This window comes from Ranitomeya imitator, chromosome 7 (assembly GCF_032444005.1).
Source record: "Ranitomeya imitator isolate aRanImi1 chromosome 7, aRanImi1.pri, whole genome shotgun sequence".
NCBI classification, from domain to species: domain Eukaryota; kingdom Metazoa; phylum Chordata; class Amphibia; order Anura; family Dendrobatidae; genus Ranitomeya; species Ranitomeya imitator.
The window spans coordinates 198,219,803-198,238,800 of NC_091288.1; the positions used below are offsets into that span (position 1 = coordinate 198,219,803).

General features: G+C 43.4%; 1 protein-coding gene across 1 annotated transcript; it reads right to left on the reverse strand.

The window, feature by feature from the left end:
• Nucleotides 1–1,821: 1,821 nt before the first annotated feature.
• LOC138646148 (uncharacterized) lies at nt 1,822–14,031 on the reverse strand. The gene is made up of 5 exons (XM_069735610.1): nt 13,858–14,031; nt 5,242–5,289; nt 5,065–5,133; nt 4,279–4,501; nt 1,822–3,997 (listed from the first exon to the last, which is right to left on the reverse strand). Exons 1-5 carry the CDS (start codon nt 14,029–14,031, stop codon nt 3,834–3,836), a joined length of 678 nt encoding a protein of 225 aa, XP_069591711.1. The 3' UTR covers nt 1,822–3,833.
• Nucleotides 14,032–18,998: the final 4,967 nt, after the last annotated feature.

Sequence of the window (18,998 nt, forward strand, 5' to 3'; positions counted from 1 at the left end):
CCTGTATATTTTGAACCTTAGTGGCAAGATTATTCAGGCTGGAAGCCAAACTCTGGACGTCCATGATAAACAGCTGAGATCAGAGCCATTCAAAGATTAAGAGGAGGAGGAAGTAGCCAGGCTGCAATAAGGCTAGGCAGCAAACTCTGAGGGGAAAAAAAAAAAAAAACTTCCTCAGACTACTTATCCTCCTACTTCAGCCAATACAATTAACACTTTGTGGGCCGGTTATACTGTCATGATCCCAATGGCAGGGGATCACAAAAAGGACAAGCACAGATACAAACAAGCTCTAGGGCGATGGAACCTGAGCTGACCGCGACCCTGAACCTAACACACAAATAAAAGTAGCCGGGGAACGTGCCTACGATGATCCTAGACGTCTCGCTCCAGCCGAAGATCTAACTTCCCCTATCAGAAGAAACACAGACCTCTCTTGCCTCCAGAGAAATACCCCACAGCAAATAGCAGCCCCCCACATATAATGACGGTGAAATGAGAGGAAAGCACATACGTAGTATGAAAACAGTTTCAGCAAAATGAGGCCCGCTAAAGCTAGATAGCAGAGGATACAAAAGTGAACTGCGCGGTCAGCGAAAAACCCTTAAAAAAAACCATCCTGAAATTACTTGAACTCATGTGCCAACTCATGGTACATGAAAAGCAATTTCAGCCCACTAGAGCAACCAGCAGCAGAGAATCACATATCTGCAGGCTGGACTAAAAACCAAATTAAGCAAAACACAAAACAGGAAAATCCAAACTTAGCTTGTCCAGAAGGTTCTAGGAGCAGGGAGCAGAGGTAACAAGACACACTGGATACATTGATAACCGGCGAGGAAATGCCAGCAAAGCCAGGTTAAATAGGAAACTCCCATATGCTGATGGAACAGGTGGAACCCAGAAACCCAGGAAAGACAAGTCACCCAGTACCATCAGTAACCACCAGAGGGAGCCCAAAAACAGAACTCACAACAGTTAATGTCCTGATAAAAAATGGTAGGCTGATCACTCAATTATACACAAAGGCTACAGACAGGAACGATTTGTTGCTGTTTAGTAGCCAACATCTGAAAAAATCAAAAGAGTCCATCCCGTATAGTCAAATGATACGAGTTAAAAGAATTGAAAGTGAGGAACATTCTTTAAAAAAATCCATGGAGGAAACACTTAAGAAATTTTCGGTAAGGCTAGGTTCACATTGCGTCAAGTACATGGCGTCAAACGGATGCGTTAAACGCATGTACAGAAACGGAGCAAAAATATGTGAAATTCGTCGTCACGGTAACGCTAGCGTTAACGCATGTGATCGCGTTTTTTCATTTTGATGTCCGTTTACGAAGTATCCGTTTGTCTGCGTTTGTCACTGTCAATAAAGTTGTTCTTTTTTTTTTTTTTTTTCCCTTTTGTCATTGTCGGGTGTGGGCACAGACTCATTCTCCATTTTGAAAGCATTGAGTGAACTTCTGCTAGCAAGATGTTTGTGTCTGAGCTCGTCAGATTTCGCTTGATGCGGTTGCGACTTCGGCAGAGAAAGCGTAGTTCGCAAAGGAGATATTGGATCCACGAAGTGAATTTCTTGCGGAGTACATATGGTGCCTTTCACACCCTGTATGTGCAGCTTCGGGATCATCCCTTCAAATTCCAACGCTATCTACGGATGTCCATTGAGACCTTTGATGTTCTGCTCTCACATGTGAAGGATGAGATACATCATCATCGCAGCACTTTTCGTGAAAGCATCAGTGCGGAGCAACGTTTAGTAGTGACTGTGAGGTAATTATACATTTTTTTTATCATTCTATTAACAAAGACTAGATCTCGGTATCGTGTGGCCTAATGTTCATTTTGCAATTGTATATTATATTGTCAACTAGCCTTTAGATGATCATTAAAATCCTAATTTTTTTTTTTTGTTTTTGAATGTCAACAGATATCTGGCTACCGGAGAAACTTTTGCGTCACTGCATTACCAGTTTCGACTTGGGAAGTCAACAATTTGTCAACTGGTTCGGGAAACTTGTGATGCCATTTGGAACAACTTGCAACCACTTGTGCTACCAACACCAACATCAGAAATGTGGCTAGCAATTTCCCAACAGTTCGAGGATGTGGCTAATTTCCCCAATTGTATTGGTGCCGTGGACGGAAAGCACATTCGGATTCAGAAACCTGCACATAGTGGTTCCCTCTACTATAACTATAAGAAATACTTTTCTATAGTATTGATGGCGATTGCGGATGACAGGTACCGTTTTGTTGCTGTGGATATTGGAGCTTATGGCCGGACTAACGATTCCAGAGTATTCAGAGACTCCAACATGGGCCAATGTTTGTACAACCAAAGTTTAAACATACCGTCATCACGACCTCTTCCGGGGACCGAAGGCCCAAGTTTGCCCTATGTTTTAGTTGGTGATGAGGCCTTCCAACTAGGACAAAATCTCCTCAAGCCGTACTCAAGCCGTAGTCTAGACTCCAGCAGGCGCATTTTTAATTATCGCTTGAGCCGGGCTAGACGTTATGTGGAGTGTGCCTTTGGGATTTTGACATTAAAATGGCGGATTTTACTAACCTGCATGCAACTGCAACCAGACAATGTGGACCGTGTTGTGAAGGCATGCATCTGTCTGCACAATTTTGTGGCGAGACATGAACCCCAGTTGGTAGACCCCAATGATTGTGAGTCGAACCTCAGTAGCATTGAATCGACTACAGTTCGTTCTGCATCACAAATAATGAGGATTCGTGATCAATTTGCACACTACTTCACACATGAAGGCCAGGTTCCATGGCAAGACAGACACGTGTGAAAATAATTTAAAGTCTTCCTGATGTCGTGTAAAAAGTTACGTAGTGTAAAAAGTTATGTTGTTTAACCTGATGTCGTGTAAAAAGTTACGTAGTGTAAAAAGTTATGTTGTTTAACCTGATGTCGTGTAAAAAGTTACCTTATGTCGTGTAAAAAGTTAAAGTTAAAGTCATACAAGAATCTGAAATTTGAAACAGTTTACTAAATGTTTTTGTATTTTCCCAACAAACTGTTGGTACACAGGTGTAACATATGATATCCCATAGGGATGAAAAAAAAAAGGAAAATAGAAATTAACAACAAACCCCCCCCCCCAAAAAAAAATTCCAACGCGGTAATTGCACCTGGCTGTGGACAGTGAACTGTACTAAAGACTTTGGTACTGCACGGGAGTATTGTCTGCCCAACTATATGATGGACTACTACATTGTCTTTGAGGTTCCACGCTCGTTTCACCCCGGCCTCTATATTGAGGGTTGTAGGGCGGCATGTCCAGTCTTCTTCTTCCCGATGGAGCGGGTTCCTCGGTGCCCACAAATTCCTCTACAAGCTCGTTAAGTCTTTGTCGAAACATAAGGTTTCTATGTGCCGGGATATTTTGTACTACAGGCACATAGGATAATAAAAGTAGCTTCCACTCATTAGCAGAGTAGACAGACTCGCGTGCTTGCAGCTCGGTAATTTCTCGTCTCAGGTCTTTGAGCTCACTGCGACACATGTCCTCTACCCGTTGGAGTCCATCCACGATAATTGCATCTGCTTCATCTTTTTGAGATGCTCGCTTGCGTCCACGCTGTGATTGCAACCGGGCACTCACACCTGCAGCAACAGTGCTTCTATCCGCAGATCGTGGCTCGCTGATGCCAGACACATCTTCAGGTTGCGTTGGTTCCACTGAAGAAGGCTCAAGTTCCTCTGCTGGTCTAGGAGCAGCGGTACTGCATATCGTGCTGTAACCCAAAAACAAAAATTACTTATTTTCCTTTAAACAATTTAGTCTCGCACACAGACCTTCTTGTACTTACGAGCGCTGAGACACTGTTTTCTGAAGAAAGAGCAGTTGGTCATAATGCACATACGGTGTCACCCGTTTGCCACTTGATCCGCTTGGTGCATTCTGACTGTTCCGGTAGTCACGGACAAAGCGATCGCGGATGGACTTCCAACGGGTATGGACAGCATCGGCTTTAAATTAAAAAAAAAAAAATATATATATAAAAATAGTAGATTGTGTTAAGATATAGGAAAAATTGTTCATAGTTTGCTACGATAGTTGATATATAAATAGTAGATAGATAGTTGTTAGATAAGAAATAGTGTAGAAATAGTGTATAGATAGATAGATATATAGTGTACAGATAGTTGATAATTGAGAGATAGATAGCAGACAACAAGTGGATAGGTTGATAGGATAGAAAAATTTTTTTTTTTTAAACATTTTCCGATGTTACGTCACCAATATTTACCAATTTTTTTCTTTGAGGTTGTCGACTTCTCCATGTATCGGGGATCAAAGTGACAGATTATTTGATCCCACAACTTCCGGTTCTTCACGATGTCATGGTGGGAGCTGTCGCTCTGGTCCCATATGGAGGGGTTGGCTTCCACAAGGTTAATAAGTGTCTCATTGTGGATAGTCAATGGCTCTTCGTCAACGACAATCCTTTTTTTTTTTGTCGCTGACTTGGACTATGTAAACACAAAACGTTATGTTGATAGTGTCAATTTCACTGGATGGCCATATTCATATATACAGAGATAGATAGATACATAGATATAGCAATATATAGATATATAGATAGATAGATAGATGTAGATAGATAGATATACATTGATAGATAGATAGATAGATACATAGATATTGATAGATAGATATATAGATAGATAGATAGATACATAGATATTGATAGATAGATATATAGATAGATAGATACATAGATAGATAGATAGATATAGATTGATAGATAGATATTGATAGATAGATATATAGATAGATAGATACATAGATATAGATAGATAGATAGATAGATACAAAGATATTGATAGATAGATATATAGATAGATACATAGATATAGATAGATAGATATAGATAGATAGATACATAGATATTGATAGATAGATACATAGATATAGATAGACAAATAGATGGAGCGATAGATAGTTGATAGATAGTTTATAGGTATAGTAGATAGAAAGTGAATAGATAGATTGTTGGTAAATATTGGATAGAATATTTCTATTTTATATTTACCACTGGCAGTTGTGGCGACGACAGACGTCTAGGGACCTTTTTTCTTTTTTGTCCTCCTTGTGCCACAACCTATTGTGTATGTAAAATGTAAAAAAAAATATTTTAACATTAAATAATGTTAACATTCATTGGATCAATAAATTTATGCCTGAAAAATTCAACATGTGTGCTATGTACCTTTGTTGTTTTTGCGTGTTTTTTTGGGGGAGGTCTAACAGCCTCGGGCTCAGAACACTCCTATTCACAATAAAACAATAAACAGGATTGTTATGCCTAGCTCAATACAATGGAGTTTCACACAACATGGTTTTTTAAAGTGCAAGCCTACCGACTCAGAAGAAAAAATCGCAGACACGCTGCTGCTGCTGACATCTGTATCCGACATCTGTGTGCAACAAAACAATACATTTTTAGTACACACACATCCGACGGACATTACAGACTCCCATGATGTATACAGAGATATATAATATATAGAAATGTACTTACAATTTATAAGAGCTACGGCAAAACACTCTGTCACGTGCAGGAGACTTTGTGTGAGTGGGATATTTTAATGGCCGAAGTCACATTTCCTGTCACATGACCACATGTGACCACCCTCAAACGCTATTAAAACGTGTGGTTCTATTTGGAAATTTTTCATGATTTGCGTCTGACTGCGTTTGCCATAGCCTTCTATGGCAGAATGAACGCTTCCGTTAGTAGTGCGTTAGCTTGGCCGGACCCGAAAACGCTGCAAGCCGCGTTGAAGGTCCGTCAGAAAAAAAACATTATGTGACAAACGCATACCAATTTAGGGATGCGTCACGATGCGTCAGACAATGCAAGTCTATGGGCGCGTTAGTATGTGCGTTACATTGCATTTTTACTACTTAAAAACGAGTCCGTTAGACGGACACACCTAGCGCAATGTGAACCCAGCCTTAGAGGTTACTCAAAAAACTTGTTAGAAAGACAAAAAAATAAAGTTGATACATTACATAGGGAGAGTTTACTCCAGGTTAAACCACGTCCTGATGAAATCAGCCGTATTCCTTTTGTAACAACCTACTGTGAGGAGAGCAACATGGTTGCAGATATTATACGGAAACATTGGGGAATGTTGCATAAATGTATCCCTCAGGTGAGGGAATTTTCTAAACCCCCAATATTTTCATATAAACGGAACCGTACTGTTGGCTCCACCGTGACTAGATCTGATATAGGTACTTTCAAGAAGCAAGGCCAAGCTACATTGACGGGTATTGGTAGGAGAGGGTGTTATCCATGTTTATCATGCGTTAATTGTTGTTTAATGCTGAAGGGTGAAAATTTTTTCCATCCTAGAACTAATGAGGAGTTTAAAATTCGGCATTTTTTGACATGTGATTCAGACTACGTAATCTATTTACTGCAATGTCCATGTTCATTATGGTATGTCGGTGAGACAACGTGTGAATTCAAAACGAGAATAAACCAACACCGACATACCATAAGAAAGAAACGCATGGACTTACCTGTGTCCAAACATTTCACGGAAAATTCACATACGGAAAAGGAGCTTCGGTTTTGCATTATTGATACGATACCGGTTCAAAGGAGGGGGGGTGATCGGATTCAAATGTTGAAGAAAAGGGAAATGGAGTGGATAATGAGATTAAGGACATTGAAGCCGTTTGGTCTTAATGTAGACTTTAAATATAGTCAAATTATGTAAAAATTATGGAATATGATGTTGGTTTATCTTTCTCTCTACCTACAATTTGGGTTTTTAATATTTAATCCTAAGTAACGGAGTAATAACATTTATTCTTTTCCTTATTTCTCTTTTTATCTCAGGTGCTCCACTCTATGCTGCGATCGTGTGGAAATATAGAAAAATTGGGGATAATTTTCAACCATGGGGACATCGGCATTAAATATATAAAGAACTTCGAAAATTCTATTTTTCACTTTAACCCCTCTGTGACCTTAGACGTACTATCCCGTCGAGGTGCCCTGGGCTTATCTGACCCTGGACGGGATAGTACGTCATAGCCGATCGGCCGCGCTCACGGGGGGAGCGCGGCCGATCGCGGCCGGGTGTCAGCTGCTAATCGCAGCTGACATCCGGCACTATGTGCCAGGAGCGGTCACGGACCGCCCCCGGCACATTAACCCCTGGCACACCGCGATCAAAGATGATCGCGATGTGCCGGCGGTGCAGGGAAGCACCGCGCAGGGAGGGGGCTCCCTGCGGGCTTCCCTGAGCCCCCCGCAGCAACGCGATGTGACTGCGTTGCTGCGAGGGTCTCCTCACCTCCCTCCCTGCTCGAGCCCCGGATCCAAGATGGCCGCTCAGAGCAGGCACTGTGAAGCAGCCTGCACTCCTATCAGATCAGTGATCTGACAGAGTGCTGTGCAAACTGTCAGATCACTGATCTGTGATGTCCCCCCCTGGGACAAAGTAAAAAAGTAAAAAAAAAATTTTCCAAATGTGTAAAAAAAAAAAAAAAAAAAAAAAAAAAAATTCCAAAATAATGAAAAAAAAAAAAAAATATATTATTCCCATAAATACATTTCTTCATCTAAATAAAAAAAAAAAACAATAAAAGTACACATATTTAGTATCGCCGCGTCCGTAACGACCCGACCTATAAAACTGTCCCACTAGTTAACCCCTTCAGTAAACACCGTAAGAAAAAAAAAAAAAAAACGAGGCAAAAAACAACGCTTTATTATCATACCGCCGAACAAAAAGTGGAATAACACGCGATCAAAAGGACAGATATAAATAACCATGGTACCGCTGAAAGCGTCATATTGTCCCGCAAAAAAAGAGCCGCCATACAGCATCATCAGCAAAAAAATAAAAAAGTTATAGTCCTGAGAATAAAGCGATGCAAAAATAATTATTTTTTCTGTAAAATAGTTTTTATCGTATAAAAGCACCAAACCATAAAAAAATGATATAAATGAGGTATCGCTGTAATCGTACTGACCCGAAGAATAAAACTGCTTTATCAATTTTACCAAACGCGGAACGGTATAAACGCCTCCCCCAATAGAAATTCATGAATAGCTGGCTTTTGGTCATTCTTCCTCACAAAAATCGGAATAAAAAGCGATAAAAAAATGTCACGTGCCCAAAAATGTTTTCAATAAAAACGTCAACTCGTCCCGCAAAAAACAAGACCTCACATGACTCTGTGGACCAAAATATGGAAAAATTATAGCTCTCAAAATGTGGTATTGCAAAAAATATTTTTTGCAATAAAAAGGGTCTTTCAGTGTGTGACGGCTGCCAATCATAAAAATCCGCTAAAAAACTCGCTATAAAAGTAAATCAAACCCCCCTTCATCACCCCCTTAGTTAGGGAAAAATAAAAAAAAATGTAATTATTTCCATTTTCCCATTAGGGCTAGGGTTAGGGCTAGGGTTAGGGCTAGGGTTAGGGTTAGGGCTAGGGTTAGGGCTAGGGCTAGGGTTAGGGCTAGGGCTAGGGCTAGGGTTAGGGCTAGGGTTAGGGCTAGGGTTAGGGTTAGGGCTAGGGTTAGGGCTAGGGTTAGGGTTAGGGTTGGGGCTACAGTTAGGGTTGGGGCTAAAGTTAGGGTTAGGGTTTAGATTACATTTACAGTTGGGAATAGGGTTGGGATTAGGGTTAGGGGTGTGTCAGGGTTAGAGGTGTGGTTAGGGTTACCGTTGGAATTAGGGTTAGGGGTGTGTTTAGATTAGGGTTTCAGTTATAATTGGGGGGTTTCCACTGTTTCGGCACATCAGGGGCTCTCCAAACACGACATGGCGTCCGATCTCAATTCCAGCCAATTCTGCGTTGAAAAAGTAAAACAGTGCTCCTTCCCTTCCGAGCTCTCCTGTGTGCCCAAACAGGGGTTTACCCCAACATATGGGGTATCAGCGTACTCAGGACAAATTGGACAACAACTTTTGTGGACCAATTTCTCCTGTTACCCTTGGGAAAATACAAAACCGGGGGCTAAAAAATATTTTTTGTGGGAAAACAAAAAGATTTTTTATTTTCACGGCTCTGCGTTATAAACTGTAGTGAAACACTTGGGGGTTCAAAGTTCTCACAACACATCTAGATAAGTTCATTGAGGGGTCTAGTTTCCAATATGGGGTCACTTGTGGGGGGTTTCTACTGTTTAGGTACATTAGGGGCTCTGCAAACGCAATGTGACGCCTGCAGACCAATCCATCTAAGTCTGCATTCCAAATGATGCTCCTTCCCTTCCGAGCCCTCCCATGCGCCCAAACGGTGGTTCCCCCCCACATATCGGGTATCAGCGTACTCAGGACAAATTGGACAACAACATTTAGGGTCCAATTTCTCCTGCTAACCTTGGAAAAATACAAAACTGGGGGCTAAAATATAATTTTTGTGGAAAAAAAATATTTTTTATTTGCATGGCTCTGCGTTATAAACTGTAGTGAAATACTTGGGGGTTCAAAGCTCTCACAACACATCAAGATGAGTTCCTTAGGGGGTCTACTTTCCAAAATGGTGTCACTTGTGGGGGGTTTCTACTGTTTAGGTACATTAGGGGCTCTGCAAACGCAATGTGACGCCTGCAGACCATTCCATCTAAGTCTGCATTCCAAATGGCGCTCCTTCCCTTCCGAACCCTCCCATGCGCCCAAACGGTGGTTCCCCCCCACATATGGGGTATCAGCGTACTCAGGACAAATTGGACAACAACTTTTGGGGTCCAATTTCTCCTGTTACCCTAGGGAAAATACAAAACTGGGGGCTAAAAAATAATTTTTGTGGGAAAAAAATTTTGTTTTATTTTTATGGCTCTGCATTATAAACTTCTGTGAAGCCCTTGGTGGGTCAAAGTGCTCACCACACATCCAGATAAGTTCCTTAGGGGGTCTACTTTCCAAAATGGTGTCACTTGTGGGGGGTTTCAATGTTTAGGCACATCAGTGGCTCTCCAAACGCAACATGGCGTCCCATCTCAATTCCTGTCAATTTTGCATTGAAAAGTCAAACGGCGCTCCTTCCCTTCCGAGCTCTCCCATGCGCCCAAACAGTGGTTTACTGCCACATATGGGGTATCAGCGTACTCGGGACAAATTGGACAACAACTTTTGAGGTCCAATTTCTTCTCTTACCCTTGGAAAAATAAAAAAAATATAGTTCTTACCGATAACGGTATTTCTCTGAGCCCATGACGGCACCACGGAGAGAGGGGATCCGCCCACCAAGGACAGGAAACCTACGGATAAAAAGGCGGTACCACTCTCCTGCATCAGTTGTTTACATAGATAATGATGGGAGACTACTAAGACATTTGTAAAAATTTTAACTGTTTAGCATAACAAGATACCGCGTGACTTTAAATTATAATAGACTATGGCACTATTCCATGTGTGCACCCATAAGTGAAGGGAGGGAATGTACGGGTGCCGTCATGGGCTCAGAGAAATACCGTTATCGGTAAGAACTATATTTTTCTCTGATCGCCCATGACGGCACCACGGAGAGAATTACATAGATAGTACATTCAGGGAGGGACCACTGCCTCCAGAACCCTTTTACCAAAAGTAAGGTCTGAAGAGGAGATTAGGTCCAATCTATAGTGCCTATAGAATGTGGATGGTGAGGACCAGGTAGCAGCTCTACATATCTGGTCTATGGAAGCTCCGGCCTTCTCCGCCCAGGAAGTTGCTACTGCCCTTGTTGAGTGAGCTTTAACCTCCCCGGGAACGGGCATCCCACTTGCTGAGTATGCTAGGCTGATGGCGTCCGTGATCCATCTTGCTATGGTGGCTTTAGATGCTTTTTTCCCCTTCCGGGGACCCTGGAAACACACAAACAGAGAGGAATCCTCCCTACTCTCTCTAGTGACTTCTAGGTAATGTAAGAGACATCTCCTTACATCTAGTGTATGTAGATTTTGTTCCTCCTTATTTTTAGGATTGGGACAGAAGGAGGGAAGAGATATCTCTTGAGACCTGTGAAATTTTGAAGCCACTTTCGGGAGATATGCTGGGTCTGTTTTTAGAACGACCCTATCCTCTAGAAATTGTGTGTGAGGAGGCCTGGCTGAAAGGGCCTGCAAGTCGCTGACCCTACGGGCAGAAGTAAGGGCGACTAAAAGAGCTGTCTTGAGGGATAGCGTTTTTATTGTAGATTCATGTAATGGTTCAAATGGAGGACTAGTCAGGGCTTTAAGGACCAAATTTAAGTCCCACTGAGGAACCACTTTTACTGGCAGAGGCCTAGATCTTCCTGCCGCCCTAATGAATCTAGAGACCCACCTATTTGAAGCCAAGTCAAAATTAAATAGAGCACCTAATGCTGCCACATGGACTTTTAGGGTACTGGTGGCTAACCCCATTTCCAACCCGTTTTGCAAGAACTCTAAAATGGCATTAATAGGAATTTCTTTCCCTATTTTAGCGCCTGAAACGGACAGGAACTTTTTCCATATTTTGCCGTACTGTTTTGTTGTAACCGGCTTCCTACTTTTCAACAGAGTTGAAATTAACCCTGAAGAGAACCCTCTGCTTTCTAATATTTTCCTCTCAAGAGCCAGGCTGTCAAGTGTAAGTTCTTGACCCGCGGATGATAGATTGGGCCCTGTGACAACAGATCCTGTAGGTCTGGCAATACCCAAGGGTCGGATATCGACATCTTTCTCATCCATGAGAACCAAGGTCTCTTCGGCCAGAACGGGGCAATTAATATGACCAACGCCCCGTCCTCCCGAATCTTCCTCAGCACTGCTGGAATCAAAATGAGAGGAGGAAAGGCATAGACCAGATGGTGACCCCAAGAAATCAGGAAAGCATCCAGGGCTACTGGGTTCCCCATGGGAGATAGAGAGCAAAAGGCGGCTACTTTTTTGTTTAAATGGCTCGCGAAGAGATCTATTTTGGGAACCCCCCATTTCTGAGTGATCTGGGTAAATATGCCTGGATTTAGTTCCCATTCTCCCTGTTTTAGGCTGGAACGACTGAGGAAGTCTGCCTTGTAATTGTCTATCCCTTTTATGTGTAGACTTGTCAGGGATAGAAGGTTGTTTTCGGCTATCTGAAGGATCGAGTTGGCCACTTCCATTAGACTTTTGGAACGGGTACCCCCCTGATGGTTTATATACGATACTACCACCTGATTGTCCGACATCACCCTCACATGGTGAGATTGAAGGACCCCCAGGAATTCCTGAAGGGCAAATTTTACTGCCAGGAGTTCCTTCATATTGGAGGAATTGTTTGCAAGGGACGGGGACCAAATGCCCTGAGCTACAAGGTCGCCCAGATGAGCCCCCCACCCTGAGGGGCTTGCGTCCGTTGTTAGGACCTTTGATATCGGGATTACCCATGGAACTCCCTGGGAAAGATTTTCCTGCAATGTCCACCAAGTTAGAGAGAGATTGGTGCGAGGAGATAATGTTAACCGCCCGTCTAAATGCTCTCCTAGGCGGATTTGCTCGGACAGTAGCTGCCATTGGAGATCCCTGGAATGTAGTTGGGCCCACTGGACTGCCGGGATGCAAGAGGTCATAGAGCCTAACAGTGACATGCCCTGACGGAGAGTTATAGAGGGGAGAGATTGTACTCTTGATGCTAAGCTTTTTATCTTTTGTAATTTGCCCTCTGGGAGCCGGCATTCCATTTTTCTGGAGTCTAGAGTGAGACCTAGGTACTCCTGAACCTGAGAAGGCACCAGTTTGGATTTCTCTAGGTTTATTAGCCAGCCCAGGTTTTTTAGAGATTGAATCACTAAATCTAGCTGATTCTTGCAATGTTGCTGGGAGGAGCCTATCACCAGGAAATCGTCCAGATATGGTACGATCAGGGTGTTTTCTTCCCTGAGGTGAGCCATTACCTCCGCGACCAGCTTTGTAAAAACCCTCGGGGCTATTGCTAGGCCGAATGGAAGAGCTGTAAACTGGAAGTGTCTTAGGACTCCCTTGATGTGGATTGCCATTCTGAGGAATCTCTGGTGATCCTTGTGTATTGGGACGTGATAATATGCGTCCTTCAAGTCCAGGACCACCATGAAACACTGAGGAAACAGCATTTTGATTGATGACTTTATCGTTTCCATTTTGAATGCTTGAACCTCTAAGTAATTGTTTAGATTCTTCAGATTGATAATGGTCCTGAAGGAACCATCTGGTTTTTTCCTCAGGAATAGAGGGGAATAGTACCCTTGCCCTCTTTCTTGAGGGGGAACTTCTAGGAGTACTCCTTTTTTTACTAACCCCACAATCTCGTTTTCTAGAGTTAACTGTTCTTCTGCTGAGGATCTGGTAGATGTTACCTTGAAGGAGGGACGAGGGTACCTCTTGAATGTTAACCTCAGTCCTGATTCTATGATGTTTAGGATCCAATGACTGGAGGTGATCTTTTTCCAGGCTGGGAGAAAGAGAGATAATCTCCCTCCCACCTGGGGTGAACCTTCATTGTGGAGGTTTCTTGCTGTCATTGAGGTTTTTATTGAAGATAAATCCTTTATTTTTATTTTTCTTATCGTCCCACTTCCCCTGGCCTTTCCCTGGGTTCTTACGGAAAAACCTCTTGTTCCGAAAGGGCTTCCGATAAGAGGGGAGACCCAGAGAGGGGAAGGACTTTTTCTTGTCCCCGGCTTTCTCTAAGATGTCGTCTAGAGTCGACCCAAACAGAAACTCCCCTTCACAGGGGATGGTACAGAGTTTCGTTTTCGTTTGTAGGTCGCCTGGCCAATTCTTAAGCCAGAGGGCGCGCCTGGCCGCATTAGCAAACACTGCTGCTCTGGCGGATAGCCTGATGGAGTCGGCCGAGGCATCGGCTAGGAAGGCCGCAGCCCCCCTCATTACGGGTAATGTATCCAGAATTGAGTCTCGGGAAGTTTTCCCCTTTAACTGACCCTCTAGCTGGTTCAGCCAGATCATCAGGGAGCGCGAAGTGCATGCAGCTGCAACTGCCGGCTTCAGGCCTCCTCCCGCTGCCTCCCAAGAGCCCTTGAGAAATGCATCTGCCTTTTTGTCCATTGGGTCCTTCAGAACCCCCATGTCCTCAAACGGGAGGGCGAATTTCTTTGAGGCTTTAGCAATTGCCACGTCTAATTTCGGGGCCTTCTCCCAAAAGGAGCACGATTCTTCCTCGAAGGGATATTTCCTTTTTGGAGTTAAGAGAGTCTTCCTCATGGGCTTTTTCCATTCCTTCTTAATTAGGGATGCAATTGCTTCGTTAAGCGGAAAAGCTCTCCTCTTTTTCTGTTCTAGGCCTCCAAACATAATGTCTTGTACTGTTTTTTTAGGATGGGAGTCTACCAACCCCATGGTGCTTCTTACTGCCTTTATGAGGCCATCAGTATCCTCTAGTGGGAAACAGTTATGTCCTCCCGAGGAAGAAGTAGATGATGAGGATGAGTCGGAGGAGACGGAGGACGCTGAACTCTCACTACCACTTTCGGATTTTGAGGCTGGAGATGGAGACCTATGCCTGGTCTTTCTCCTTTTTTTTCCACTTTTTAGTGACCTAAAAGTGTCCTCTACTTGTTCTTTAATTAGGCTCTTAAGATCTGAAGCAAACCCTGGAAGGTTTTCAGACACAGTTTGTTGAATGCAAGTATTGCATAGTCTTTTATCACATGTAGGTGGAAGGTCCTCTCTACAGATGGCGCAACTTTTGTGTTTAGTTTTAGCTACGCTTTTCCTCCCCTAAAAAGAGACAAATAACAATCTTACTGTCTCTGACATTCACGAAGATCCACTTACCACCTCCAGGACCCATAAATACCGATTGGGGGTTCTCTGCCTCTGGCTTTCTCCCCGACGCCGTACTGGACTCCTTACTGTGTTGAGACCTTTGGCGTTCTTTGCTGGTGTCCTGGTGCACTTTCTGCTGCCGCCTTTTTTGCTGCTGCTGCTGCTGTGGCGATACTGCAGGTGGAGGTGATTCGGGTGGAGGTGATGCTGGGTCACTCATACTGCTGCTGGTCTGCGTGCCTTGACTCGGCTGAGTTGTCGCTCCTATTCCCCTTGAAGCTCCTGCCTATTACTGCAGAGCCACCAAGAGGATGAGGGTTCTACTATTTGAACCCTCCCGCCGCTTCCCTGCACCTGCGCAGTAGCGACTGATCATATGAGGAGCGGTCGGCGCCTGCGCAGTAATCCGACTCAAAAAACACGCTCTAGCGGTAATCCGCGCCATCCGCCGGAAGACCCGCCGGCGCCTGCGCAGTGCGCATCAAGCGCCTCGCCGAAACATACCGGCGGCTTCAGAAGCACCCCCGGCGCCTGCGCAATGCACACCAAGCGCCCGGCTGGAGCCACGCCGGCGCCTGCGCAGAGCGCGCCCCGGCCAGAAGCCCCGCCGGCGCCCACGCAGTGTACACCAAGCGCCCGGCTGGAGCCACGCCGGCGCCTGCGCAGAGCGCACCAAGCGCCCGGCCGGAAGCACCGCCGGCGCCTGCGCATACCGGCGCTCTGCAGACCTCGCGAGACCCAGCTGGATACCGGGCCTGCGCAAAGCAGCGCCCGGAAGCAGATATGCGCTGCTGACCGGCACCCCCGGTCCTATGCAGCCCCAGTAGCACAATACCTGCACGCCTGATGGCGATGCAGTGTGCAGACTGACGCTTGATTTAGGGAGGGTCGTGCTGCACCTCCCGCAACCACAGAGGGACCCCCCTGGATGTTGCCGCTGCTGCATCTTACTTGGGGAGGTGACCGCGAACTCCTTGTCACCTCCCCCGCACACCCTGTCGGCCCACTGGCTCCCAGCGGTGGCGCTTCGGGTCACCACCCTAGCCGAGGCAGAGGGACCCCAGCTGCCTGAATCGGACTGGTTGGCCCCAGATCCAACGACGAACTGGTAAGTCCGTAGGTCTCCCATCAAGGACAGGAAACCAACTGATGCAGGAGAGTGGTACCGCCTTTTTATCCGTAGGTTTCCTGTCCTTGGTGGGCGGATCCCCTCTCTCCGTGGTGCCGTCATGGGCGATCAGAGAAATTGGGGGCAAAAATATAATTTTTGTGAAAAAATATGATTTTTTATTTTTACGGTTCTGCATTATAAACTTCTGTGAAGCACTTGGTGGGTCAAAGTGCTCACCACACCTCTAGATAAGTTCCTTAGGGGGTCTACTTTCCAAAATGGTGTCACTTGTGGGGGGTTTCAATGTTTAGGCACATCAGTGGCTCTCCAAACGCAACATGGCGTCCCATCTCAATTTCTGTCAATTTTGCATTGAAAAGTCAAACTGCGCTCCTTCCCTTCCGAGCTCTCCCATGCGCCAAAACAGTGGTTTACTGCCACATATGGGGTATCAGCGTACTCAGGACAAATTGGACAACAACTTTTGAGGTCCAATTTCTTCTCTTACCCTTGGAAAAATAAAAAATTGGGGGCAAAAATATCATTTTTGTGAAAAAATATGATTTTTTATTTTTACGGTTCTGCATTATAAACTTCTGTGAAGCACTTGGTGGGTCAAAGTGCTCACCACACATCCAGATAAGTTCCTTAGGGGGTCTACTTTCCAAAATGGTGTCACTTGTGGGGGGTTTCAATGTTTAGGCACATCAGTGGCTCTCCAAACGCAACATGGCGTCCCATCTCAATTCCTGTCAATTTTGCATTGAAAAGTCAAATAGCGCTCCTTCCCTTCCGAGCTCTCCCATGCGCCCAAACAGTGGTTTACTGCCACATATGGGGTATCAGCGTACTCAGGACAAATTGGACAACAACTTTTTGGGTCCAATTTCTCCTGTTACCCTTGGTAAAATAAAACAAATTGGAGCTGAAGTAAATTTTTTGTGTAAAAAAGTTAAATGTTCATTTTTATTTAAACATTCCAAAAATTCCTATTAAACACCTGAAGGGTTAATAAACTTCTTGAATGTGGTTTTGAGCACCTTGAGGGGTGCAGTTTTTAGAATGGTGTCACACTTGGGCATTTTCTATCATATAGACCCCTCAAAATGACTTCAAATGAGACGTGGTCCCTAAAAAAAAATGGTGTTGTAAAAATGAGAAATTGCTGGTCAACTTTTAACCCTTATAACTCCCTAACAAAAAAAAAAATTGGTTCCAAAATTATGCTGATGTAAAGGAGACATGTGGGAAATGTTACTTATTAAGTATTTTGTGTGGCATATCTCTGTGATTTAATTGCATAAATATTCAAAGTTTGAAAATTGCGAAATTTTCAAAATTTTCGCCAAATTTCCGTTTTTTTCACAAATAAACGCAGGTACTATCAAAGAAATTTTACCACTATCATGAAGTACAATATGTCACGAGAAAACAATGTCAGAATCACCAGGATCCGTTGAAGCGTTTCGGAGTTATAACCTCATAAAGGGACAGTGGTCAGAATTGTAAAAATTGGCCTGGTCATTAACGTGCAAACCACCCTTGGGGGTAAAGGGGTTAAAAACATTGTTATTTATAAGTAAAAGAATTAAAAGCATTTTTTCTAAAAGAATTTTTTTCTTCTTTTTTCCCCGTTTTTAACATGGTAGTAACGGACTCATTGAATATATAGGCCTGTGTAGTGTAAAAGAGATTACTGAGAGTTACCACGATATGACTGTATGTTCGACTGAGCATTTAGGAATTTTATATGTGGCCATATTATTTGGACTGTAAGTTCCGTACTACTGGATGGGAGAAATGTGGGGGTTATTTGCCCCCCATGATCCCCTTAGTCCGGTGTTGGAACGGTATGCTTCACTTGTAAGTGTAAGCACCTGAGTTCATGTGACTCTACATTGGACTTTTGTCCTAGTCCTCTTAGACTTTTGGCACACGTTATTCCTATATATGGAGTATATCCTCTGTCTGTTGGTTTGTGTGGTGGTACTCGAGATTGAGATTCTGAATAATTTTATGGCCATAATATCTATGCCCCGTGATTTTGAGTCCGCCGCTGCCTGTTGGGGGTGAGATATTTTTATTATATAGAGCTTTAATAGCGGCGGAGCCGATGTTCTTTATGGGCAAAGTTTTCCCTGTCTAAAGATGGCGGCCGGACCTTCGGCGCCGCTCTGCGCAACTGCGAACCGTGGCATTATGGGCTTCCTTTAGCTCTGAAGTCACGGACATGCGCAGTATGCGCGGGTGGACGCTGAGAGCCATGGCGTGCAGATCGCAGACCTTAGGTAATAAATATATATTATTTATAGAATCGGAGCTTATGGAGTGGAAACACCTGGGTTAATTTGATTTTATCTGATTAGTAATTAGGATATTTTATGATATATCACGTGTCACAGTAGTTTTTGATGTACACTGAGCATGGATTCTATGAAAGTATCCCTTTATATATGGAGTCACTTGTTTATGAATTGTTATTTATTATAATTCTCTTATATTTATGGAAATGCACATAATGAGTTTTTAATGAGATTGTTATAGGCTTTGTATAAATGACCTTTTCACCCATGTGTTCACTGCTTGAGAAAGGATTTTGTATCCGAAACGTCGCCACGCCATCTTGGCAATAAAGTCCACATTTTTCTTTATTTTTTTGTGCTGCTTCTCTTCTTTTTTCTTCATATTGCTGGAAGTCATTGGACTACTGACTGGGGAAGCTTTGCACTACATCAGGTATTCTGTAGATGCCGTTCCAATTTTTGCCTATATATATATATATATATATATATATATATATATATATATATATATATATATATATATATATATATATATATATATATATATACATACATACATACATACACACTGCTCAAAAAATAAAGGGAACACTAAAATCCCGCATCGTAGATATCACTAAGTGAAATATTCCAGTTGTAAATTTTTATTCATTACATAGTGGAATGTGTTGAGAACAATAAAACCTAAAAATCATCATGTAAATCACAACGAATATCCCACAGAGGTCTGGATTTGGAATGATGCTTAACATCAAAGTGGAAAATCAAATTACAGGCTGGTCCAACTTCAGTGGAAATGCCTGAAGACAATAAAATGATGCTCAGTAGTGTGT